Below are 27,947 nucleotides of genomic sequence, written 5' to 3'. Positions count from 1 at the left end.
TAAGTAATCTTCAGCAGATTACAAAAGTCCAAGCACTTGATCATTATGTGCCATGTAAGCTATCAAAAGCTGTCAATAAGTTGGTGTACAAGGACTAGGAGACGCCATTCAGGCTAAAGAAAATGTCTTTCATGACACCTAACAATGCTGTACAGACTTTGTTTTCCACAGGGAAGAGTATTTACTTGCAGAGCTCATATGTACAATACTGCAGACTTATCAGTCTATGTACTATCAGGCTCTCTACAAAAAAAGTAGGAAGTTACCTATCAAGAAGGGGGTCAGGAAAGAAGACACAATCTGTCCAATGCTATTCACTGCATGCTTAGACGAAGTATTCAAGCTATTAGATTGAGAAGGGGTAGGAGTGAGGATCAACAACGAATATCTCAGCAACCTTCAGTTTGCAAATGATATTGTCCTGTTCAGCAAAACTGGGGAGGAATTACTCGTACAACAAATGACTGAGGACCTTAACTGAGGAAGTGTAAGAGTGGGGTTGAAGGTTAATATGTGGAACACAAGGATAATGTTCAACAGCCTGGCAATGGAACAAGAATTCAGGATCATTAATCAGCCTCTAGAGTCTGTAGAGAAGCATGTTTCACTAGGTCAATTACTCACAGGAGGCCCTGACCATGAGAAGGAAATTTACAGAAAAATAAAAGCTGGTAGGAATACATACGACAGGCATTACCATCCAGACTGGGAGCTTACCACTGTCGTTGAAAAGAAAAGTGCACAATCATTGCATCCTAACAGTGTTAACATATGGTGCAGAAACTTGGAAGTCAGCAAAGAAGCTCAAGAACAAGTTAAGGACTGCGCAAAGAGCGATGGCACAAAAAATGCTTGGTGTAACGCTAAGAGATAGGAAGACAAAGGTGTGATTCAGAAAGCAAATTGGGTTAGCCAATATTCTAGTTGACTATAAGAGAAAAAAAATATGCAGATCACCTCACTGTGGGAATCAACGTAAGCAAAGCTTTCTGTGCTGTTTGCTTTGATTGAGGACAAATAGTGGTGATACCGATGACAATTGTTTAATTTCTTCCCCGTTTAGCCTAATACAAAAGTGGTGAGCTGACGTTAAACATTACATTGCATGCACCATAGCTGCTTGTCTGCGTAATACACAAAACACACCGAGACATGCGTTTGCTTGAGGCGTTGTTGCACGCCATTGTACGTAACATCCGAGAAGATTAGCACAGTCATTGCTTCACATGGCACAACGCATCATGGCACAAGTATTATAATTTAATCGAATTATGGGGCTGTAAATGCCGAAACCACAATCGGACTATGGGGCATGCCATAGTGGCAAATTATACGGAATAATTTTGACACCCTGGTGTTCTTTAACGTGCACCTAAATTTAAGTGCACAAGGGTTTTGGGATTTTGCTCCCTTTGAAATGCGGCTGCTGTGGTTGGGGTCGAACCTGTGACCTCAAGCAATGTCCTAGGTGCAAAGCTACTACGGCAGGCACAGAAGTGACTTGATGTGCAACTGCTTCCGTAGTGTCGGCTAAACCGTATGGTGCTTTAATCAAGCTCTGCGTCTGGACACTTTGCACCAGTCGACCACTTGACACCCTTGCTTGGTGTTTTTTTCTTTTTCTCCAGAAATAGTAGAAAGTATGGTACCTTCAGTTGGCCCACAACCACTGTTGTGTTTATAATAGTAGCGTTTCCTTGCCTTTCCACATCATCTAGCCCCCCTCTGGTATGGGAACTACTGCCAGCTAAGAGTGGAAAGGCTGTTATTCACTCGTTTTGCGACTGCGTCGGTTCTACCCCTTTCATGCCTTCCCTCCCTTCCTCCTCTATACCTTTCTACCTTGCCTCTGGACTTGCACAGAAGTATAAAGGTAAGCACTGCATTTTCTGCAATGCTTTTGCGGGGGTCCCAGATAATCGCACCTGTCCAAAGGCTAATGTTGCGATGCCCAGGGAGCTGCAGAGGACATTGTGTACATGCGACGCAATGGAAAGGTTCAAGCAAGTTTCCCATGCCGCCTTTCTTGTCTGCCACACTCTGTCCTTGCATATACACGTTCTGAACCAAGCCCTGACGCGGCCTGCAAGACAGCCACAGGAGCGGCAGTGGAAAAGTCGAAGGAAGAGGCAACGCAAGCTTTGCTTTAAAAATAAAGTTGGGCAGGCCATGTAATGCATGGGGTAGAAAACCGGTAGACCATTAGAGTCACAAAGTGGGTGCCAAAGGAAGGGAAGCGCAGTCGAGGATGGCAGAAAAATAGGTGGGGTGACGAAATTAGAAAATTTCCAAGGGCGAGTTGTAATCTGGTGCAAGACGGGTAATTGCAGATTGCAGGGTGAGGCCTTTCCGCAGTGGTCATAAATATGGGCTTATGATGATGATAGTATAAGTATGCGTATATATGTTCTTTCATGCGGGGCCACGCAACAAAATATGCTACGTCTCTATGATAACGATCTTATATCAGGTTTAATTATGTTCCAGTTTTCTTCAAAATAACAAGTCAGGCAGGTTTAGGTCAAAGGTTTTCCCTGACACAGCCAGTCAAAAAGCTGTCAGGCCAGATGTGCCAGTCGCCAAAAGCGACACGCAATCGCGGCAGCGATGGACTTCGGACAGCTGTACGGCGACGCGCATGCATGGCAAAAGCATGCGGACGACAGGCGCGCCTCAGTCGCGACGAGAATCGTGTGACAGGACGGCGCGGCTGTCGACTGCAATACGATTCTCCGCAGTCAAAGTGAGGTTGTGCAGAGACGAAAGCCATTCGCGGCAGAGCCGCCCAAACCGGGCCTGCTGCAACGGGCGTGTTTTCAGAAAAGGCGTATACTGACCTCACGGACTTGAACACCATGTCCCGGCTCGAGATGCTTTTCCACGTGCCGCTCAGGAACTCGCGGCAGATGTTGTACGCCTTGTCGCGCATGTCCTCTGTGATGTAGGCTTCATCTGGCTCACTGCAGCGAGGCGGGTAGATAAAAGAGAGACTGTCAAGAGGAGGAATTGGGAAGTTATTTCGTTGGCGCGACAAGGTCGCGCGCGCACATGTAATTAAATGAAGTCCTTCGATGAGTCAGGTCGCGCAGACCGGGCAAACGACCGCGAAGCCTCTCCCGAGTCAAAACAAATAGACAAATATGCAGATCAGAGGAAAGGGAAGGCCGGCGACATAGCTCTCGCCTATCGGGCGCGTACTTGAACTTCAGGATCTCGAACACCCTCTTCACGGCCAAGATGCCCTGGTAGAGTTTAGAGGTGATAGTCGGCGAGTCGTTGCCTTGCATGTCATCTTTCGACCGCGATCTCACTGCGCACAGAGCCCGCTGGAGATGATCGATACGAGACGGGGACGGCAGTGCGGTGAGCGAATCGGCTAAGAGAGGCCGTGACCGGCACCGTTATTAGATGCTTCGAAGACGGGTGTGCTTCTCGCGTAGACTCAGTCCGACGGCCACAACACAAACGTCAATTTCTCACGCGCGTCCCATGTTTCGTATCGTCCCTTGGTCCGCTTTGAGATGGAACACGAAAACGGCAAAGTAGCAGTCGCAATGCCAGCGTCGCCAACATCTTTTGACCACTCTCGTCGTTTTCTTCCGTTTACAGCCGACAAATATCCGGCCCCGAAATTGGACGCGCGAGCCATCGGCGTCTCGCTCATGTCGCGCATGCGACACCAGCAGGTCAGCCGTGGACACGCTGGCGCGTCAACAGGCATAGGAAATGCTGCCAAGTAGAGCGAGGTGTCCCGAGTCAGACTCACGGTTATCCCACCCAAGGGGATGCGCACCAGAACGAATCCCACAATTCAGCCACCCTTACCTGTCGGGATGGAACGCAAGAAACGAAATCTCCTTGCCCATATGCGTATACATTTTATCTTTTGCGGGAAACACTGCGTCACCTACGGTCCTCATAACACACAGCGACAGACACAGCCGCGCACACAACGGCAGCTTGCGCTCCACTGACGCCGACGACGAAAACGTCGACAAAACCAACACAGCAGGCAGTCGGGCCAGTCGCGACGCCGTCATCCTTGCGGTGACGTTTCGTGACGTCGTGGGTCACGCCAGTACAACTCAGCGGTAGTGCTACACGGAAATCTATGACGTCACTCAAGAAAGCGTGAGCTGCGCCGTCGCCCTCTCGCGGAACAGACCCGGCGACCCGGCGCGCTGGGGCTTTTCCCACTCCGAATGCTACGTGGCAAAGCATGCAGCACATCTCGAAATGCGAGTTCCGCCTCTGTTGCCCTATATTGCAGCTGCGAGAAAAATCAAAGCGGTCACGGTTTATATCATGAGAATTCAACTAGTAAAAAAAAAAAGACTCTTTCAATGTTTTGCTTCTTGAATCACGAATGGAAAGCATGTGGTACGTCTGTGAACATTTGTCAATTGATTTCAATCAGCTCAGGAACGTGCCACCGCAGGTTTTCTTGTATATCTTAATTGACGAGGGATACAGACAATGGTTTTAATGTACTTTTATTTTCGTTGTATAAATATATAGGTCTACACCATTCCGATTAATTTACGAAGTGCGCACTAGAACGTTTCTCTTTCGCATAAAAATAAAATTATCTTTTTCTAGACGAAAACAAAACGCCCGATAGCATTCCAAGATCCCCGACTGCTTCTCACGCTTCCCGGCAACTGCAGCTTATGTAACCGTAGTGTACCGGGAAACGCTGGCGGCGTACGCTATGCACGAATCCGAGTTTTCTGTTAGAAAGGCAGCCTCTTGTGTGGACAGATCCCGGAGGTAGTGCACAGCCGTGCCAAAAAAGTTTCACCATTCTTCGGTTTCTGTTATTTTTTCGCACTTATAATATTTAAATGTGAGAATATTTAACATAGAAGGCATGCGCTGTCGGTGTTTTGGTTCATGTCATTTGTTTGCGGGCTGTCATTCTTAAAATTGCGAGGAATAACTTTGTCAAGAATGTAAGACAAGGCAGCGGCCACGGACAAGGTATGGGCAACATTATGGGTAGAATGGTATGGCAATATAACCCGCATATACCGCATGTCATATAGCAAGCCGTGGCATATACATATACCTAAATATATACGAAAATTTTCACTCACGGACAACTCGCCGATGCCGACACCGGATTTTCTGCAGCATGGGGCCCTTAACGCTATCGCGTTAAAATTGTGAATTTCGGCGTACACGTGCGTCGGTATGTGTGACGTCGCACTCTATTTAATGTTTATCCAAATTTGTTAAACGTACGGATGCTTGCTTTATAACGAATTTTTTACGAAAACTATAGCCATCAGAACAGAAGAAACAGAAATGACAAAAGAAAGCGATAGAGACGCACAGAGGCTAATTAAAATGTATGTAAAATCGAGTCGCAATGATACATGAGCGGATAGCGTAGGCATTGTGCAATGTTGAACGTGTCCATGATGTGACACAAATGCGTAGTGAGTTGCTGGACTTACAAGACGGTCCACCGTTAAATGGACCGCTAAAGACATTTAGGGACTGATTACAGCTCAGTTTTGACACAAAGGGCTTGTCTATAAAGTATCTGACAATGCAGTTCTACGTAATGCGACACATCAAGCAATTATTTTCCTTTGAAATTGACGACACGCCTAAACTACGTTGGTTTGATTACTAATTACGCGCACCCTTTAGATGTGGACCGTGTTGTACACCTGGCGACAAAATATCGCGGGGCACGAGATCTGAAAAAAATCTGTATATCTCGGCAACCTCACAACTCAGTCTGGTATTTGCATTTCAGAACTAGAACAAGCTAACAACATTGTCTTATACAATTTTGCTGGCTACCTTTACAGGCTGCTCGGGAATTGAACGTTTTCGGAGACCCCATGGTCCGTAAACTTTTGTCGCCGGGTGCACATTGCACTAAAGGTTCACGCCGCAACATGAACCAACAGAGAGGTCGTTCGCTTGGGTGACTCGAGACAGATGAAAAATGTGTCACGGCTTATCGGCTAAACCGCCCATGGTTTTTACTACCAGAATCCCGATAAACTCGCCCAGTGGTGGTGCGATAAAGGGGATATTAAAGAGAAAAATGATTATTTAAGCTGTATTAATAAATTCCGATTATACAATACCTAAAAGGCCGTTGTGCATCATGAGAGGAAGTATGGTAAGCCAGCAAAGGGCGCAATAACGAACAGACTGACATTCCCGCACCAGCTGGCTGTGACGTCATGGACTTTCACAGCGTCTGCTCGAACATAATAAATTATTTCTTAATCGGCCACAAAATGTACTACATATAGTGTTCTAAAGGACCAAAAGCCTGAACTTAGCAAGTTGCAATAACTTTTGCTGCGCAAGAATGTCCTTGAGAATGTGCCGAATGCGACAAAAGGCTTTGAAATCCGTGACGTCACACCAACGTACCGGCGCTGGTGTTTCGGCGCGAAATTTAAAAAGAAATATGAAACTGGCACATCCATTCCTTTCCCCCTGTTTCATGTTTCTTTTTTTTTTCTACTACAGTGATCAAACTCTTACCCGGAAATTAGCGAAAATATAGGTTTAAATTACTAGTTTACCTGTTCGTAAACCAATTAAGTGCTTCTTTTCAGTCAATCCAACTATGTAGTGGGTCTTTGACAGGTGCGTGTTGCAGAGGCTGCACGAAACAATCCAGCAGGAAAAGACCTTGCGAATGCCGACTCATAATTTTCAATAACTCCACGAGCTTTCCTGTCGAGGTAGTATGCACGCGCCTCTTACAACCTCGAGGTGAAATACACGTGTTTTTCCTCTTTGTCTAATTATAGACAGACAGTGATCTCTGCCTGCTTCAGTGCGCCTGTGTACTACAATAACCACGTGACGCGTGCGTCATCCGATGCACTCGAAGACGCACAATAACAGTCGCCGGATATTTGTGCACACACACACGCACACACTCAACCCGTTATCGGAGCGGGTCGTGCGTCGTTTCGCCATGCAATCTGAAGGCGGCACTTCAACTTCCTTAGTTCAAATATGAGCTTCCATAGGTGTGACACCGTACTGATGAATGAGTAAGCCTCCGCATGTGTCAGTGGCACGCGAATGCACTGCGGAGATTTTACACTGTTTTTAAATTTGTCTACCCCTTTGTCGTTGTCCCTATCTATCTATCTATCTATCTATCTATCTATCTATCTATCTATCTATCTATCTATCTATCTATCTATCTATCTATCTATCTATCTATCTATCTATCTATCTATCTATCTATCTATCTATCTATCTATCTATCTATCTATCTATCTCATTGGAAGCGTAAATTTACGATTACTGTCGCTGTAGAGTTGACGCCACGAATAATGCCAGTTTGTCAAGCATTATCTTTCCTCTTTATAGTTATAATGTTTCTTATGTCTTCTCACTGCGTGCCCGAGCCGACACCAGCAGATAATTGCCCGGTTAAAAGTTAACGAATTCACGCCGTTGATACTCAGTCAGACGCTTAAAGAAAGAAAGAAAGAAAGAAAGAAAGAAAGAAAGAAAGAAAGAGCGTTCGATTCCTGGCCAGACTTCCGTGAATGCCGGGGAGCCGCAGCGGGACAGGATTTCCGTTTGGCTGCGTACGCTCTGCTTCGCTATTCACAGTAACGTGGACTCGGTTACACGCCCAACGACCTACTTACACGCAACGGCACGCAATAGTTAAGGTACCGGAATTAATAATTTGCATCAGTGAGGAAACAGGATGAAATCGCGTCGCTTTGCGTTTCGCTTTTTCTCACCAACTGGCTGGTTAGAACTGGCTCGCAATACAGGATCTTGGAAGCACCGTAGGCTTACAAAAAGAACGGGAAAGTTGTCTGCTGCAGCGGCGACCGAATGATGAGCCCTTTCTTATTATTATTATTATTATTATTATTATTATTATTATTATTATTATTATTATTATTATTATTATTTTATGCTCTTGCTGTTCCGAGCTTCGCACTTTCTCTTTAGCCTTCTACAGCTGCGCTCCTCTCCTGAGTTCCCACAGTTTCTCTCTCCGTGTTCTCCGTCTCTCAGTTGTTATTGGTATAGCGCTGTTCAATATGCAGCTGTTTATCAATTTCCTTTTTGTTTGTTTTGTCATCCTATTTTTTTAGCCCGTAACTCTTGGTCGTGCTTGCTTTCCATTTTTACATTTTTGTTCTTGTTTTTCTGTCCACCAGCACTCACACCTCAGTGTTGCTCCTGGGCACATTAAATAGATTATTCATTGGTTATTATTATTTTTCATGAGTGAATAAGCGACAGTTCTGATAAAAAGTCGTACCGGTTATAAGTGCGTAGGTCAGGGGTTCGCAAACTGGGTTCCGTGAAAGGTATTTTAGGGTTCCGTGAGCGGCCAAAACGAATCTGACTCCACCCACCCTTAGGCGGATTTTTTCATTCAAGTTCACATTTTAACTATTACAACCACCGCTTCAGCACTTCGGTAGTCTTCGCGTCATTCATTTATCGCAACGTTCATCGCAAGGTCATGTATAAACATAGGTATAGGAAAATGAAGTAAGGGGAGGGGGGGGAGGTAGTTAGCGGCACTTTAGGATGGCAGGTGGGGTTTCCCTAAGGTCAGAAAGTTTGGGAACTCCTGGTTTGGGTAATAAATATGCAACGACACCAAGAATAGTTAGTCATACGGTCGCCATTACTGTTAATTCTCACTGCTTTGTCCTCGACTTTCTCCTCGACCATGATTATGTGAAGAAAAATAAAGCATTGCACTTGGAAAAAAAAGCCGTCATCCTGCGTCGCCATATTTCTCGTCCACTTTATACTCTCTCTCTCTCTCTCTTTTCTTGTTCACCCTTCCTGGAATGATAGCGGAGAACATTGCTTACGGCAGCGAATTCTAGCTGTCCGTTATTGATGTACCCGATAGTCTCAAGCACACCCTGTTGCACGACTTTGAAAGGGCAAAATGTCCATGTATCGCTGACGCATAGCCCCTACCGTACATGCACAAGAGCGTTCAGTGCAATATCAACCCGGTGTCCTTGGTACCCCTTGTCAAATTGCAACTTCATTGCTTTTCGATATCGAGTTTGGTTCTCGTTGCTTTTACAGCACTCAAACAGGCGCGTGTTGTCTTAAACTCAAAGTTCGTTGTCAGCTGGTAGGGTCCGTACCTTGCCATAAGCAGCAAGAAGAGGCCTACAATCAAGACTAGTAGTGTGCGTCCTGTTGTGGTGAGACACAGCCGCTTCTGACAGCATTTGCACCCTCCTTTAAATTGGATACATGGAGGCGAACTGCTTAAGGTGATGGATCACTTTCTCGGCCATTCCGTTTGCCTGCAGGTGATATGGAGCGCGATGACGCAGCGTAACACCACGGCTCTCTGCCCACTGCTGCAGCGTCTTGCTTAGGAATACGGGTCAGTTGTTTGATATCACAACTTTCAGCTGCGAAAACATTACCCGATCCAGAAGGGCCATAACGATGTTAGCGGCTTCTCCTCGAAGGCGCGCCGCTACCGTTCTAGTGCACTGATCTGTTGCAACAAGAAAAGATTGCGTCTTGCGAACTCCCTTCTTATTCTTCAGTTAAGCAAAGTCTACGTGCACAACTTAAAATGGTTTATCGGAATGATATGGCAAGACTAGTTCGTCGGGCCGCGGCCGGTACCAGGGCTTGTTAACTTGGCACAAGTGGGACGGCTCGACGTAGTCTTCGATGTCCTTTTTCATATTTTTTTCATGTGAACCTCTGAAGAAGTTTATTGTACGTCCACCAGAATCAGTTATGGCCACCAGATTCATGGCTGTCACGACATAAGTGAAGTACGTTTGGCGTCAGCGTCTGTGCACGGTAGAGCGAGCTTTCCATCCTCGAAGAGCAGGTCCTCATACCCTTCCCATAATTTTGTCAAGTTGACCATTCCACATGGAACCTCAACTGCCAATAGAAACAGGACATCTTCTGCATCTGTAAGATGCCTGCCCCTGCACAGTGAAAGACCTCAAAGTCGTATTGCTGGAGTTCATTGATCCAACGGGCCAGCTTCCTTTGGACTCTGACGCAGTTAAATGATGGGTTAGTGCTTTGTGATCTGTGTACAATTGGAACTACATTCCATCGATGTATGAACGGAAGTAACGCAGAGCCATTAAAACGGCTAGTGGCTCTTTCTCGGTTGCCAAATAATTCAGCAGAGCAGGGTTGAATGTATAGGAGTAGTATCATATACCGCCCCCCCCCCCCCCCCCCCCCCTGATACTGAGTGGGACAACCTTTCAAGTTTCTTTGGTACAGAAGCGCCCATGTACCATAATGTTAATGCGTCCGTGTTCATCTCAAAAGATAAATTATAGTGCGGCAGGGTAATAACAGGGTCCGAGGATATATGCATGTTGTACCAGTTCTTGACAAGTCTTTTCGCATTCCTCGGTCTGGACAAAACAAAAAGGTACGTACATATTTCTTTGTGAGCTCAGTCAAGCACTTAGTTATCTTGGCGAAATCTTTAATGAAGCTCCTGAAGTGGCCTGCGAGTCCCAGGAAGACCCCAAGTCAGTGAATGTGGGGCGGCTTTGTGAGCTTCGTGATCCTTTGGACGGACTCCTGCTTAGTGCTCTTGGTAGCTCCATCGAACACTCATCCAAGGAAAACCACCTTTGACTTAAAGAAGTAGCATTTCTTCTAATTTATCTCGAGATCCGCGTCACTGATCGCTTGCGAAACATTCGCCAGGTTGGCGGAGTGTTCCTCTTCTGACCGTGAGTACACTAGAACATCGCCAACGTAACCGTCGCAGAAAAGCCCCAAGTGTGGGATCAAGACACCGTCCATAATCTTCTGAAAGCAGGCTGGAGAATTTTTCCATCCAAATGGGAACCTATTCTGTTCATGAACACCAGACGGTGTGATAAATGCTGAAAACTTCGTCGCTTCTCGCAAAGGCGCACTTGTCAGAATCCCTTGAGGATCCCCCCGTCTCATTAATTACTTCGGCTACATGTGGCAAGGAAACGTGGGCGGTCGGTTTGTTTGTTCATCTGCCTGTAGTCGGTGTACACACGAAATTTTCCCTCCTCTTTAGGCACAATCGTGATTGCAGAAACAAAGGAAGGTGTAGCGGGGCGTGTGACACCAGCGTCAAGCATCATCTGCGGCTCTTCTTTCAGCCAGAGCTTCTCGTCGTTCGACATGTTGTAGGCCTTCCGCTTCCCTACTGTCGCATCTCGTAGCTCGAATGGGTCTTGAAGCTTTGGCGTCGCTCTTGGGTAGGCACCGACACTAAGTAGCACTGGATACATCCGAGTCGTGTCTATATACTGCTGAAATGGGCTTGCGAGGGTTTTCATCCAGGACAATGAAGGAATGCAACCGGCGATCGTCTTGCGTTGTGGCTTGACCACCCAGTAGAGGTTTAAACTGGGTCCTTGCATTACCGGACGGGACAAAAAAATCTGGTACATCACACCGCTAAGAACTAGGGCTTTTACGGAGGGGCTCTTGCCCTGACACGTAATGAGCACATCCGCCCATTCATTGCGCATTTGTTGGTTTCCATCGCAGCCGTAGACGGTGACAGGATAATCTTCGATTATATTTAACTCTGGGATCTCGTTCTTGTTGACCACAGTGATTGACGCTCCGCTGTCCACGAGTGCTTTCATATCCTTCCCGTTTATTTGTGCGGAAACATATATCAGCTTGGCACGATCAGTGAGGAAAACTCTTTCCTGTAGGGGTGGCGAGAGGTCAGCAGGCATGGTATTAAGCATTTTATTTTTCTTCTGGTTGGAAAAGTCTTCCACAAACGAACCAGGTTTGCCGCCTATCTTCCGGCTGTCGCATAGGAGCCCAGGTACTAGAGATATTTCATCGGCGTTAAAATCTGTCGTCGCATGTTACCGCTCCTGAACAAATAATTGCTTTAAAACTGGCAGTAGGTCATCTAGTGTTTGTGGTGCCCCAAGTTGGACTTGATGCTGTATCCGCTTAGGAAGTCCCAGTATGATGAGGGGCACGAACGATGAGTCTGACAGTGCAGAAGCACGCTGCACTGCGAATAGCCCCGCTTTCAAAAAAATAAAATAATAATAGTTATGAACAGGGCCGGAAACGTACTTGCAAGCTATTGCCCTTTTTCAACTTTGGAGCCTGTTCGCAGAAAATGTGGTAAAAATGCTTTTCCTCCAGTCTGCCCAAGGACCTCACGCCGAGTCTTCGCGACGCTTCCGAGGTACACCAGCATGTTCGTAACCTTGTCAACATCATCCTGCCAACAATTACGGTCCCACGCGTAATCACAGAAATCAAGCCAGGCCTGAGCACACTCTGTTAATGATCCGTCGAATATATCGAGTATAATAAATTCAGTTGGTGCCCTCAGAGGCCATTGGAGGCCCGTTTGAATTATGAGTTCCAACAGCTGCTGCAGTTGCCGCTGGCTGCTCTTTTTTTCTTCTTTTTTTTTTTCTTGCGAATGAGTCACACCCCGCAAAATATATTTTGTTCAGGAAACATATTTGTCTTTTTCGTAGGAAACACCCTTCTGCCTTCGTGAGCCCATTACTCTGTACTTGCGCGTCGCGATGCTTCCTATTAATATATGCGATGGTCACTTCAGGTTCGTGGTTGCTGCTATTTATCTTCGGAGAACTCATCGCCGCTGGATCGCCGAGAGCATGTATACGCAGGTTTTAGGAAAAACAGTCGAAGTTCATGCTAGCAGCCCGACTTTCCACCATAGACGCGGCATGCACCGCTCACCAGCTTGACACCGTCCATATCGGTGGTCGTGACGTTGACACACATTGTCCTTGGGAAACCGGAGTGGTCCATTATGCAGGCGATTAACACAGGATCGTGAAGTAGACTGCGCCAACTTTGTAACGACACCAAGAATAGTTAGTTAGTCATACGGTCGGCATTAGTGGTTTGGTTTGCCTTCTATGGTGACAAACCAATATGTTTGTTTGTTTATTTGTTTGTTTGTTTGTTTTTTGTTTCTTGTTTGCCTCTGCGAGTGTCTCATACCCACTATGGCAGATTGTCCAGGAATCGGGCGACTTAATAAAAAAGAATAAGCGAATCTAGAAAGAAGCACTATATATATATATATATATATATATATATATATATATATATTTATTTATTTACATGTACCTTACAGGCCTTCGAGAAGGCATAGTGTAAGGGGGGAAATACGGTAACATTAGTATGGAGTCGGGAAAGAAATAAACATCAGCAACAGAACATGGAAAATTAATACGTTAGCAAATACAATATGTAGAGCAATAACAATAAATGGTAAACAATAACATAATAGCATAATAACATCGTAAACGTTTTTGCATGTTATACAGTAGTAAGTATTGTAAAAAAAAATGGGAGCACTGAAATATATATATATATATATATATATATATATATATATGCGTTTATTTTAACTTTTTCCTCCTCGACTTTTCAAAACCGTCATCTTGCATCATCTTCTTTCTCGTCCATCTTACAAGATTCAAGACACGTTTTTAGCAATCGATATAAATATTTAGTCAGCTGTAGTTACTATAGCACAGGAAAAATATTTGCGGAGTGCGTTCCAACTCCTTAATAAGCCCTTTTATTATTACGGCCCCTTTTCTGAATAAACAGCAGTACACGTGCTTATTGCGTCATTGAAAAGTCATGCTTTCGGACTGCCCTTCTCAGTGATATTATGGTTAGTGGCACGTAGTTTCAGCCATGCTTATCCACAGAACGACCAGTCGACTCGAGGGCGTTCGCGGGATCGCATTATAATCTACAGGGAACTTTTTCTTTACTAAACCTTTAACTGGCAAGATAAGAAACACCTGACCTGGAATGTTCTTATTTCTTTATTCCTTCTTGATAGTGTTCAAATACTTACCAAATAAAATACGAAAAGGTTTCTTTGAAAACTAAGTGAGATACAGTGGGTCGAAAATATTGTTGACCAGCTCGTTAGAGGCAAATGTATGGTCCAAAACTTGTGTCTGGTATTTGGTTTGGCAAGGTAAATCTGTGTTCTTGAGATGCGTCTCAATGGAGAAAAAAAAATACTAGCTTTCTTAAACAAATAAAAAAAGTTTCGCATTAGCGACCGCCACGTCCGCTAAGACGATACCGACGAGGTCTTCCGAGTTTTCTCACCAAAACATCTGCTGCTGCTCACGGTCGACATCTTTGTGACTACCACTGTTGAGCAAGTACATAAATTAAGGTAAATTGGAAGACACAGACTTATATTTCGTGTTGTATAGTGTTTCCAGATATATTTATAAGGTCAACAATATTCTTGAGCTGCCAGTTAAATGGTTAAGGCTAAATAATAACGTTACTGAATCATAACATATTCATCTCAAAATGGCCTCTCACTCAGCGTCGGTGTGCAGCGTGCAAAAAAAAAAAAAAAAAAAAGCTTGGAGGACGCTTAAGCTTCGCCTTCAAGAGTGGAACGCGATTTCGTCGCGACATTCGTCAGACAAATGGTGCCACTCAACTCGACCACTGACGCATAAACGACGTAAAGCTGGGTGTTAGGCACATAGTCTCAATCACAAACCGGTCCCCTTTATTTGTAGCACGATTTTATTACTTTCATCCCGTTCATGTGTTACACATGCTTCGAAACCCCCACATAGTATATACACGTGCAGCTGCATGCGATATGGCCCGCTAGGGCATCGCCCCTCCCTCCCTCGCCACCTCACAAAAGATACAGCTTATCTGTCCCCTCGCCTGTCTGTCTCCGCAACGGCTGCCCATGCATGCGGTCGCATCAAATGTAGCCTGTGAATAGGTCTTATATGCTGAACCTTTACGTCAAAGTGACGTCAAGCCTATATATAAGTGTACTTTTCGTTAATAAAGTAGCAACACCCGCTCTGAGCGCTATCTATCTATCTATCTATCTATCTATCTATCTATCTATCTATCTATCTATCTATCTATCTATCTATCTATCTATCTATCTATCTATCTATCTATCTATCTATCTATCTATCTATCTATCTATCTATCTATCTATCTATCTATCTATCTATCTATCTATCTATCTATCTATCTATCTATCTATCTATCTATCTATCTATCTATCTATCTATCTATCTATCTATCTATCTATCTATCTATCTATCTATCTATCTATCTATCTATCTATCTATCTATCTATCTATCTATCTATCTATCTATCTATCTATCTATCTATCTATCTATCTATCTATCTATCTATCTATCTATCTATCTATCTATCTATCTATCTATCTATCTATCTATCTATCTATCTATCTATCTATCTATCTATCTATCTATCTATCTATCTATCTATCTATCTATCTATCTATCTATCTATCTATCTATCTATCTAGTGTTACCAACGAAAAAAAAAGAGACAATGTGACAGCTGACAGTTCAGGGTTATTAAATATGGAGAGGTACACGAAAGAGCAATGCATTTTTATTGCTAAGCAATATTTTAAAGATTGCGAAGGTTTTACAGCTACAGTTCGCAAATTTTGTGCAAAATATGGTCGGAAGAGTGACTTAACTTCATCAACTGTGAAGATATAATCATAAACTTTAGGGAGACTGGATCAATTAGTGGTCTTGGACACTATGGCTGTCCTCACCAAGTCGTTCAACAGAATACGTCGAAGCAGTTCATGAGAGTGTTGCTGAGAGTCCAGGGACATAGATTCGGCAACGTAGCCTTGAATTGGACGTTTCGAGAAGCTCTCTACAGCGTATTCTCACGAAAGACTTGCATCTTCATTCTTAGATAGTTCAACTGACTTAAGAACGGAAGCCAACTGACCACGCCCAGAGAAAAGAGTTCGTTGAATGGATTAAGGAACAAGAACAAGAGGATGCTAATTTTTCACACAAAATCGTCTTCAGCGATGAGGCGCATTTTCGTCTTGATAGCCCGGTTAATCGACAAAATTGTCGCATTTGGGGTTCTAAAAGTTATCGAATGATGGTTGAGAAAAAAACGCATCCACAACGCACGCGTCACTATTTGATACGGATTTGGGGCTGGAGCCATCACCGGACCATTCTTCGAAAATGCGGCTGGTCAGGCAATAACAGTTAATTTGGTACTCCCTATCGCGACATGATAATACCGTTTTGTGTGTGTGTGTGAGTGTGTGTTTGTGTTTGTGTGTGTGTGTGAGTGTGTGTGTGTGTGTGTGTGTGAGTGTGTGTGTGCGTGCGTGTGTGTGTGTGTGTGTGTGTGTGTGTAAATTGCATCATATGGATCTGGACGACACGTGGTTTCAACAAGATGTTACCACATGCCACACAGCCACTGAGTCCCACAGCGACAGGTATATAACAGTTTCTGATTAGCGAATGCTCTTACTATACTTCTTTTGCCCAGTATCCTTTTTTTTTACCCCGGTACTTGATGACTACCCGCTTTATTTTATTGACGCGAAAGCATCAAATGGGCCATTAAGCGAAAAAGCCGGCGCCTGTGTTGACGCAAAAGCGTCAAATGGCTCATTGAGCGAAGAAGTTGGCGTCTGTGTCTGTAGCAGCGAAACGGCACCTAAATTCCCATTGGCTGCGACGCCACGTCACGTGGGCGCCTCGACGGAGCAGAGCGGGTGAAAGGGAACACACCTGCTGGAACACGTGGAACACGTCACCCTCGCTCTCGGAAGCCTGTGTAAACCGCGCGTTCCTTGTTCGCGCAAGCTCTCGCTTGCGTCCTAACTTCGATTCGGTAATCGCTATAAAGAAATTACTGTACAAAAGACAGAGTAAATCCGAAAGGAAAAACGTTGGCTGTAGTGAGTTTCGAAACTACGTCCCCGCGCTCAGAAGACGAGTGTCTTTCCCATTAGGCTTAACCAGCGCCTCCTAGATGGCAGGCTTGTGCACTCTGCTTTATGGCATCACGCTACTTGGACCGAAATTTCCATTGCCAAGACCGGCGTGACGAAAGCGGTGACGTCGAAACCACCACGGTTTACTCGAGAGCGTCACCATTCGATTCTATGGCAGTCGGGCAAGGTAGCATGACGTCACGGATCGAAGTGCACCGGCCTTGTACTGTCGAGGAGGCGTTGGCCAAGCTCCTCAACGCGCTCGATTGCCCGCGAGGAGCTACTTCGAATCATCGCTCAGTGGCGTTCAATTGGATGCTAAATTCTTTTGCATTCACATCCCATAAGTGTTTGGGTCTCCTCGGATTGTTTAAATCAATGATTTAATTAATTCATTCATTTATTTATAAATTTCGCGATCTTATACAAGATATTACCTGCGTGCGTGGCACAAGAAGAAGCAAAAATGGGTGAACTACGTACAATATAGAACACGTTATTATGAACTACATGACATGCACCGCATTTCCTTTAACCCCAAGTACAAATAATGCATGAAAATAATTAATAAGAAAAAAGGCAGTGAAAGCATATTAAAGAATGGCTAAAAAAATAAAAATTTCAGGAACAATCTTGACCAAAGCAACTTTCTTTTTTTTTCCATTTCTTTATTCATTGGAGATACCTTCCGAAAGTGAACAACGAATCAACAGCTACTATTACGTCAGTCGGCTCGTTCCACTCAAATATATAGTTATGGGAAAATAGGAACATCTAAAATAGTCAGCATGTGTTGCAAATGGAGTTATATATAGCAAATGAGTGTCTGTGTGGTGGAATAGCCTGTCGAATAGGCGAAAAGTCGAGACGTATCGATATTGTAGTGGCCGTCTACTAGTTGATATGCGGTTTCTATTAGTTACAGAAGGTAAGACACTCTGAGAAATGAGTTTAGTAAGGAAGCCGGTACACCCATAGATATTGTAAATAAACGTAACTACCCTCTTCTTTTTTTTTCTTGTAAGCTTGCTTAGTTTTCTTACATCGGTTTTAAGGAACGGGTCCCACATAGTAACGGCATATTCCAAAACTGTGTGAATCAGTGTTTTACATGCCAAGAGGCGTACCGAGGGTGTAGTCGCATATTAGCTACTTTGAATGAACGTCTTATTTTTTTTCTTTTCGGTGTACATGTGACTAAAAAGCCTATCTTGAGCTTGATTGATTGCCGTAGAATATTATAGATTGTTAAGCTTTCGACCTGCCGCAGTGCGGCTTAATGGCTACGGCGCCGCGTTGCATGAGCGCGAGGTCGAGGGTTCGATCTCGACCGCGTTCCGATTGGGGTGGGATATAATGCGAAAGCTCTCGTGTACCATTCGCTACGTAAGGTTTACATTAAAGCACCACAGGTGGGCGAATTAGCACGGAGCTTTCAGCTATGCGGCGTCCCTCATTTAACCCACTCCGAAGTTTCGGGACATTAAACAAATTTATACAGTTCGGCTTCGGAGAAAGAAAAAAAAAAAAAACGTACACGGAAAGAGGGGGGGGGGGGGGAGAATTGACATAGGCTTTTATCGAAAGGTACACTCGAGAGGAGGCGAGAGGGCTCGCTGGTTTCGCAATCACACGGACACTCAGTTCGTGTGGCACGCGCATTCATTGTCGACGTTTGCTCAACACCTCAATTTCGCCCACGTGACGCGGCACCCTACTGTTTTCCGGGAAACATCAGCGCGCGCACACGCAACCGCGGCTATATACACTAGAGTGTAGCACACGCACATAAACGCGCGCTTGCGTTAGTCCAGTCCGTCCGTGACACAGCTCACGCGCATCCACCGTCTGCTCTCTCTCCTTCCTTTCGCTGTGGGCGATTTCAAATCTCCAAAGGCCGAAATTGAGCAAACGCGTTCGCCTCCGAGCTGCGTGTACGGAAGCGCAGGCGAACAATTAAGCCGCCAGCTGCCTTTCGATTTACATCGTTTCCGCGGGACGCAACACATTGCATTATGTATAGCCGGTCGTGTCGAGTTGATGGTGATGACGCCCACATGAGCGCCCTTCGAGGAAAGATGTAGTAGCCGCGTAATCCAGAACATAAGTCGAGGTCACTCTCGGGAAACGCTATGCATAAAGAGGCATACATCAGCGTCCGCATCTTTATTCTCGCTAAAAATGAAAAAAAAAAAGAAGACAGGAGAGCGAAAACGATTCCAAGTTCGCCGAACACGTATATGAAAGCCAGCTGGAGCAGCCCTCCTCTGTAAAATAATTTACTCCCTTACAAGTGGATAAGGGTGTGAATTATTAGATCGTTAGGTAAGCAGCTAAGTATTAGCTCGTTAAGTAAGCAGCTAACAGTTTACACAATGAAAATTTTAGCCACTACTGATCCTGATGAAATATCTGGACGATTATAAGCGCAGGTTTCGTTCAAGCGTTCGCGCCCCAGTATACGTATATGCACACGCACAAAAAAAAAAAAGATACATAAATAAAAACCGCAAGAAATGCGCGCAAATTAGAATTATGCGTCTTGCACCGACAAGCAAGACCAGCTCTATATACGTCGAGTCCCGGCGCGGCAGAGAGGTTGCAATAAGACTGAAATACTTGTTTCTGCATTAATCATTCCTGCTGAAGATCTTCTCCATTTACGCCTCCTTCTCATAACTCTTGTCATGCCGATGTGTTTTGCAGTCTCGTGCGCACGCTATATCGTACGAAAGCTGCTAAGTGGGAGTACAATTAAGATTGAGTAAGGATACCAGCGGCTCGAGAGGCAGCCACTGCGGTATGTATGCCTGCTGCAGCGTGTGCGCCCGAAGCACAAGCATAAACAAACACCCGAGGACAAAGACCTTAGGCGAACTCGGATGCACGAAGCAAAGCTCTCATAGGGAAAGGCACAAGCTGCGGCTCTCCAGAGTTACATGAAAACAGAACGTCAAGATAGACATAAAGTCCGGCGTGACATGACGGCCACGCGTTCGTAGCGGTAAACGTCAACGTTTGTTGTTCTTTGTATTTTTGTTCCTTTTCTGTGAAAAGCGTTTTGTCTTTCCTTCCATAAAGGTACACCAAAACAAACATGCGGCTAGACTGGAGGGATGAATGGCAAATACGTTTTTCTTTTCTTTTTTTTTTTTTCAAGAGCGAGCCGCCGATGTGACAGAAAGCGGCACGGGAAAAAAACTTTCCAAGTTTCCAACTTCCGCGAAATCTCCTGTGGAATTGCGCAGCTTGACAGCGTACTGCCGAGTCTATAGAGTTAAATGCTAATAAACAAGAATACTGCAATGACTTTCAAAACATGCAAACGCCTGAGAACTTTCGGTCTCATCGTACAGAAAATTGATTGCGCGAAATTAGCCTGAAATACGCGACGTCACGATGACATCATTGGCGCTGCATATTAGGCACGGAATTCATGAAGGGAAGTCAGGCACGTTCTCTCTCGACTACTAAACTACCTTTCTTTCTTGTCACAAATGTTTTACAAGGGTACCTTATTCTGCGCTGGGAACCGTTCACTGAATTTTTTTTTTCTTTAACCTCATGGGTGTTTCCCAGCGGTCGGCCGTCCAAGGCTGCCGTTAACTGCAAGCGTTAACTGCAAATGGTCGAACGTTCAAGGCTACCGGCGCAGCGCGACGGTTCTGGCTTGGAGTAGGATTAACTATACAGACACGGTGAACACGCAGAAAATATCCACAGGAAGCGGAAACGCGCCGGACAACTCTCTGATTTTTTCTTTTTTTTCATCTGCCCGCATCGAAAACCGGGTGCCGGAAAGGACTGGGCTTCATCCTTGTGCGCAGTGCATACGTAGACGCTGAACAATAAGTCATTCTGAAGCTTAAGTATTTAGTAACAGGGCAATGGTATACGTTATGGTGCTTCGCTTAATTCAGGCTTTCAGCTGTTCTAAGCGCGCTCAAGAAATCGGTGTACGGTACGTGTATATATGCATATGTGCTGCGATGATCGACAAATAGGAGCTCGGGCTGCCTGACGAGCGTCATTTGTGGCCCCAAACTCGAGCGATCTATAGAATGAAATGTTTCTATCGTACATTTTCTCTTCGCCCTGAGCAGCCAAATGGGCTGCAGTATATAATGCGTCCACCGTGCAATGCGTCCACCGTCACGCGTATACGAGCAGCCCGTGTATACGCGTATAACGCTGGTTCAAAATAACATCAGCTTGTGTAGCAATTTCCTTGAGCTTGCCTTAATTGCTATAGTGGCAAACGCACCGTGTTGCCACACTCTTAATTGCTGCGAGTTGCAAATGCGAACGAATACTTGGGAAGCCACTGCATAACATATCAACTTAACTCGCGTGTTCACTTACGTTGCATCGGTAATTACACTGCGGCACGTACTGGCGAGCTGGAGGCGTGTTCTTGCAAGTTAGCTATGTGAGGCGTGTAGGTCCGGCACTCGGAAGACCCGCACTTGCCCTCATCTCATCCCGATTAACGAATTTAATCTGGTATCACTGCTTCATCGTGGACCGGTGGAACTAAGCCTGGTGGAATATGCGCGGTTTGCAGGAGGAGGTCGAAAGTTGTTCATGGCTGTCTCAATATATATGGGCTCCTGTACAGACGCCCGTATAAGGGATAAATCCGACGTATGGGGTATATTCAGCCCCGCTTTCATATACAGTTACAGAGTGGTGAGTCAGAACCAATATATATATATATATATATATATATATATATATATATATATATATATAAATTATTTTTGTTTGTCACGTCTTTCTTTGTATGAACTCAAATTTCAATGTACGGGGTGTGATAACTAACAACCGGGCCGTGTTCCCACATCTAAACCTGCAGTTTACTCTGACACAGAATTGACAGGTGAAGTGACAGGTTGAGTGAAATTCTATACCAGATGCGCGGGGTGCTGAACACTGTAAAAAAAAAAAATGATGTGTGGCTTGGCACTTATGGCGAAAGCAGTAAGTCTTATTATAGATTTTGCTAAGTCCAGCCACATGGCGAGATGTTCGTTTCATAATGAATTTGTAACACAAGTGTATCAATAAAGGATACACTTCAAACTGCGCGTCTTGGGCCAATGCAAAATGTGTGACGATAAAATACACGGGAAAGCGTACACTTCTTTAAGAGCAACGCACTCGTGCACATGGACACAGCGCACCCGGGATTTCTGTCCGGGGACTTCGAATTTTTTTTATTCCAGAACTTATCATGGTTTTTAAGACGTCGGTGCGCCACGTGCATGAACATTAAGCAATTTTCCTTTTGCTTCTTATAACCACGGCGCTGCTTTAAACGTCTACGCGCTTTCTTTTCTTTAACTCTCTTTTCTGCGTCAGTTTGTCATGCGCATTTTGGTGCCAGTTTCAACAGCGTGGTTCGGCGGCGAATGAACTCTCGAATACTGATCTCGCGGGATCACGTACACCAAACATTGAGGAAGTCACTCCTCCATGAGTTCATGCACGCCTATACAAGTATCGTAAAGATTTCCTTTTCTTAAGCCTCCCAGGCGCTTGCGTCGATTCCTATAGAGACAGCGCAGAAAAGGAATCTCGCGAGCCTCGACAGCTGGTTCTCGAGCCTTCGAGAACGTGAATCCGCAATATAATTTACGTTCACATTCGACGTTATACGTCAAACGTTCGCAGGAAACATATGGCAGTCGCCTTTCCTCTGTGGACTTAGGCACCGATCGGCACCAACAGTTGCGTTGATTTTCCATGATATCTCTTCCGCAAATGACAAAAGTTAAAAGGGCACGCACACACACGTAGCAAACTGTATATGGCGAAGTGTATGCGACCGGAAACAATATACTGACGCTTTAAATTGCGGGCGCTCCTTCGTGTACGTGTGAATGCGCACTGCAGAGCGGCCAAACCAACGCATTACGACGCGAAATTTCGCACTTGCACCGGACTATATATTTTTTTAGTTATTATTTCGGACAATACATAGAATTGGCAGTGTCTCGGGACAGAAAGGAGCTTACACGGCCTCCTGACGGAGTCCTGCGCCCGCGCTTGACAGACAGGTAGCATGTCACTCTGGGTTATTCAGAAAACAGCATCGTTCATTGCATACAATGCCAGCCGTAGTAAAATGCACCCACATAAAAAAAGAATATAAGCGCGATTAATTCGTAAAGTTACCAAAAAATAAAGGTGTTCAAATCAGCTTGAGCTTTGAAAAGCATATAAGCCATGGAACTGGCGTTTCAGATGCGTGGAATGCGTGCTGCAAAAAGATGCCATCGCGAGCGAAATGATCTTGGATAGACACGCTATAGCGCTACACAAACCGCCGCGGTATGTAGACCCGTCACGGTGGTTTATAGTGGCTGCGACGTAGCGTTGCCAAGCACGAGGGCGCGGTGTCGATTCCCGTCCGCTGCGGCGGCGTTTCGGTTGGGGCGAAATGTGAAAGAACACTCTGGTACGCTTAGATTTATAGCTGCGCGTTAGAAAAACCCAAGTGGCCAAAATTAATCCGGCGGCGTTCCCCAACTCACAAGGCGCGCCTCATTATCGTATCATGGTCTTCTTGCTTTTTTTTTTTTTTTTCATGTAAAACCCTAGAATTTATTTGCGTTATGAACAGCGCGTGGTCGAAAGAAGGATGCAAAACAGGCTGGAACCAACGTTCTGCCAAGGGTCTTGTCAACGTCAGGGCAACAACTTTCCCGACGAAGAGCAGTCACCTTTGCGAAACGCCGGATACAGCGTCCGACGCTTCCCTTGTTCCGACGACTTTTGATAACATTGAAGAAGTCTTTTATCTTACCGGAGAGCCTCCGTCAGATGCACCACTGTTCCCACTTCAACTATATACGCGTACATTCTGCTAACAGCGTGCCATTCAAGACCCACTCGCCTTATAATGTATAGATCTTGCTCTCTCTCTCTCTCTCTCTCTCTCTCTCTCTCTCTCTCTTTTTTTAAAATCCACTCATCACATGTCTTATACGAGCCGTTCTCACCTGACAGCGCCCTTCCGCCCAGGTACGCGCCACCACTGCGACGTAGTGATAAGTCAACAAAAACAGACGTCTCGGCTTTCGGGCGGGAAGTCGGAACACAATGGGGGCAGCGTCTGCGAGTCTGCGTCGAGTCGAGCGTGGCTCTCGCGCGAGTCTCGATTACACACGCAAAACAAGCTCACACGGTCTTCGGGCTTGCGTTACCTGCGCACGCGGCGTCCACCAACGGGACCGGCGACGCTACGTTCGTCGGACGTCAGGTTCACGCCGCACCCCAACATGGGACGAAGGGACGGACGGCGACTGTCGACGGATAAACGCCGTGCGCGTACGTGTGTGAGCATTTGGAGCTCGACGGGCTCTGAAGAGATGGGGGGGGGGGGGGGGCGCATTGACTCGGCAGAAGCGCTCTACCGGCTCCGTCGGTCGACGGCGCCGGAGAAATACGTAAAGGAAAAAGCACGTCTTCATTGTTCGGCAAGAATAAATAAATAAAAAATAAACGGAGGGAGGTGATGTACACACAGTCCTCCTCACCCTCCATTCGTTACGTGTTCCACTACAGCTGCACGCGACGGGGAGAGCTCTGCGTGTGGGCGCCGCGAGAATATGTATATTTATATAGTTTATCCAATTTGCATTCGGAGTGACGGCGTCCGCTCATAAATGTTAAAGGGGTGCTGACGGGACATTTTCGATCTTTCATGTTTTTTCCCCTCCCTTCTTGAAATGAACGATATCGACCTGAAAACCCTAGAAGGAGAAAAAAGAAACTGCCAAGTCTCAGCTCGTCCTACATAACTTATTGTAATAGCCTTTCAACGAATCGGTTTCGGTTTCGTTTCCCGCGAGGTGCGCGGTTGGTGTACGCATGGGTGTGCGTGACGTGACGTCATGAAGGTGGTCACGTGCATGGAGAAAGGAAAGAACTTCGTTCCTCCTTGGTTAAAGCAGCATCCGTGGCTCACCATCCGAGGTCACGTGGGAGCAGGACATCGCGACGTTTTATCCTTTCGGCGCTCGCTCGCGGTCGTCTGCAGTGGCAGACGTCGGCGTCCCGCTTTTCTTCAAGCATGGTGGCATGAGTAAATACTATACAGGGTGATCACTTTTTAAGATTGATGGAATTTTTAAGAAATCGCCTGTTGCAGATAGCATAATTCTTGTCCTTGAGCTCTATTTATTCGAGGAGGCGGACATTACTAGCACGAGAAATGGAAACACGTATTGAGCTACTTAACAAAAATGCACTAATTAACTTCCTAATGAATTACTTTACGGCACCTATTGTAATCGACGAAATATAGCCGGTGAATTCGTAAGGCATATCCACTGGGAACAACTTCTTTGGACTGCACCAGTTTCGAGACATTAATTTTCAGGGTCCGACGAAATGCACTGGCGTTCCAGTTACTTTCGTGCTTCAACGCATAAAAGAGCGTTTTGTTAAAAAAAAGAGTAAGTGGAACAACAGTGCATGTTTAGGGCAAGTTTGGCGGCGCGTATCTCCAAACTGATGTCATTCTGTAAATTCATTCCAAGTGGTTACACCGCCTTGCAAACTCGTCGGTTACAATTCGTAAATTGCAATATGTGTCGTAAAGTGATTAATTGAAAATATAATTAGCGGATATTCGTTAATTAGCTGAATATGTGTTTAGATTTCTCGTGCAAGTAATGTCCGCCTCTGTGAATTACCTAGCTCAAGGACTAGAATTATGTTATCTTCAGCAGGCTATCTTTTTTTTTTTTTTTTATATTGTAAAACTTAAACAACGACCACCCTGTAATATACCTATACGGCAACGGCTGTCCCTCGTCTCTGGAACGCGTTTATAGCATATATAGCGCCGAATATAAATCAGGGCTGGGCAACTTTGTCGGAACGCGGAACTCGCTTGTCACACGAGTATACAGAACACACGTTCCCGCTTGCAAGCTCGGCGATGGGCATTGCCGCACGTATGGCGGAGAGTGTTGTATGGACCGAAGAAGCGAGTAAACATCGCGCGCAGCTTTGCGGCCGAGCAGGTAGTGTCTACGGATGAATGAAGGAAATAAACAAATAATAGAAAAAAATGTTCTTAAAACACTTCGGCGAATGCCGGCAGTCAGTACTTTCGAGGAAAGAAAGAAACTAAGAAACGCAAAACAAGAATATGTCGTGAGTACGGAGGTAAACGAAACCGGAAAGCTTCGTGAGAACATGGAGCATTCATTGTTTCTTCTGCTCCTCGCTATTCTGACTTTTAAAGCGCGTCGACTATATGCTAAACACCGCATGGCCGCATGATGGGTGCATGCGAGTATCGGAATGAACAGCTGTAGAACAGACTGTCTGCTCTGCGCATTTTCCCGACCACAAGGAAACCCGTCGTCGCCGTCCGTGCGTTTGTTCAAGCCTGGCTTCTCTCCTACCGCGTTCTACGACAAACGGACGGGAGGGTCCATGATTACCGTGCGGTGTGCTAATAGCTGCATATAGTGCTCCGAGCAACGCCGGCTCGATTTGCTACTACTTGCGCATACATACGTATTAGTATACGAGCAATTCCTTCGTGTATTCGGGTCATCTTTTTCATTCGGAATGACCGTAATACTGGCGGCAACCTAATATATGTACGGCAGCGAATGCCATTTTACACCCCACAGTGGCACCCTCGGCGTGACGGACGTCGTAATCAAACGACTCGCTACAACTTCCCGGAACGAGCCTTCCACAACAGCGCCTGTAATAGCCCTCAGTACCTTACAGAAATGTCAGAGCCATCTCGTAGACGCGGGAGCCGTACAATGAGCGCAATAGGTGCTATCACGTTTAATGCGCCGCACCTGCTTTTCATGATTCACTCCAAGAGACGTGCCCTTTCAGTGTTTGTTTTTCTTTCTGTGGATATGTGCAATGAACTACTAAATCTGGAACGAGTTGTATCATCAAGACCGAGATGAAATAAGAATATTCCTGAAACGGAAGCGGCAGCTTAGCAACGTTACAGAAGAATTACAACAAGAGAGAGAGAGAGAAAGAGAGAGGGGGATAGATAAGGTCAGAAGTGACAGGAATATCAGCCAACCAATCATACATCCGATTTGCTACCCCATACCGGGAAATAGGGATAAGGAGACGTGAATAAAGGGAAATAAGCAATAGATAATTAGCACTGTGAGGCGCACCAACACCCTCAACAACGATCAGTGCTAGACTGATGCACAGTGGCTTTGGCCAGCTTCTCTTATCCCCAAGGTTGTGCCTCCTCGTGTTATTAATCGTAGCTCAAGTCGCCCGTGTGAAGCCTCCCACCAATTAGCAATCAGAACAATCAGCGCATATGCACTACGAAACTAAAAGAAACGCAACATAATAAGCAGAACGAACTAACGTATGCCTCGTACACCCACACGTGCATAAATAACACTTCGCATAAAAAAAAAAAAAGGAAACTACTAGTAGACTTTCAACGCCGAAAGAAAGCTGTGATTGAAGAGAGTCAATGCTATAAGGGAGTAAACCTGTCTTTCCAATTTTCCCGGTAAGAAAAGAACGCTTCGTGCGAATATTCGCCTCGCAATGACGCAATATTGCACTGCGCGCAAAACCTTTACTCCGGCTGTTCCAGTCGTCGTTCGCGGCGCTCGAAACGACGACTCCGCCGGGAGACGAGCCCACGTCGCCGCGCACAGACGTGCACTCCTTCCGGTGAAGCGAGCCGACGCGGCGAACGGGAGACTTCCGCGTTTTGCGTCTCCATATGTGAAAAACCGGTCCCCGACAGCTGCGCCGGCGGCGGCGGCGCCCAGACAGATCGCGCAGTATACGAATGAATCACGCAGGCATATAGTCGATGCAGTGCCGTGGAAACCGCGCCTCTTGCGCAATGCCCCTCTATAGCGCGTAGTATACAGTATGTAGGCGGTATACGGTTTTCTCGGCAGTCCGAGTCGGTGTGGAACTCGGGCAACGGCACCGCGCGGCTTCCGCTGCTCCGCCGCGCAATTGCGCGGCGGAGCAGCGGAAGCTTTCCAGTACTGGCACAGCGTCGAATAGGCAACCCCATTTGACGGCAGCGTTTCTACAAGGAAGGCGGCGGTCAGCGGGAGTGGCATGAAACCCGGCGAAATCGTTTGTTGT

At 45.7% G+C, this 27,947-nt stretch overlaps 1 protein-coding gene across 11 annotated transcripts in view; it reads right to left on the bottom strand.

Moving 5' to 3' along the window:
• Window positions 1-27,947, bottom strand: part of LOC126536425 (choline/ethanolamine kinase) — a 136,537-nt gene that overhangs the window by 42,469 nt on the left and 66,121 nt on the right. For 6 of the 11 annotated variants that reach the window (XM_050183379.3, XM_050183381.3, XM_050183376.3 and 3 more), the window contains one exon: window positions 2,838-2,960. The exons of 1 other annotated variant lie outside the window; for it this stretch is intronic. In XM_050183379.3, the coding sequence (XP_050039336.1) occupies window positions 2,838-2,960 (123 nt within the window). 4 more of the 11 variants (XM_050183380.3, XM_055073996.1, XM_050183377.3 and 1 more) reach the window with 4 other exon arrangements.

Source organism: Dermacentor andersoni, chromosome 4 (genome assembly GCF_023375885.2).
Source record: "Dermacentor andersoni chromosome 4, qqDerAnde1_hic_scaffold, whole genome shotgun sequence".
Lineage (NCBI taxonomy): Eukaryota > Metazoa > Arthropoda > Arachnida > Ixodida > Ixodidae > Dermacentor > Dermacentor andersoni.
The sequence above is the reverse complement of the archived record's forward strand: the minus strand, read 5'-3'. Positions and strand labels throughout refer to the sequence as shown.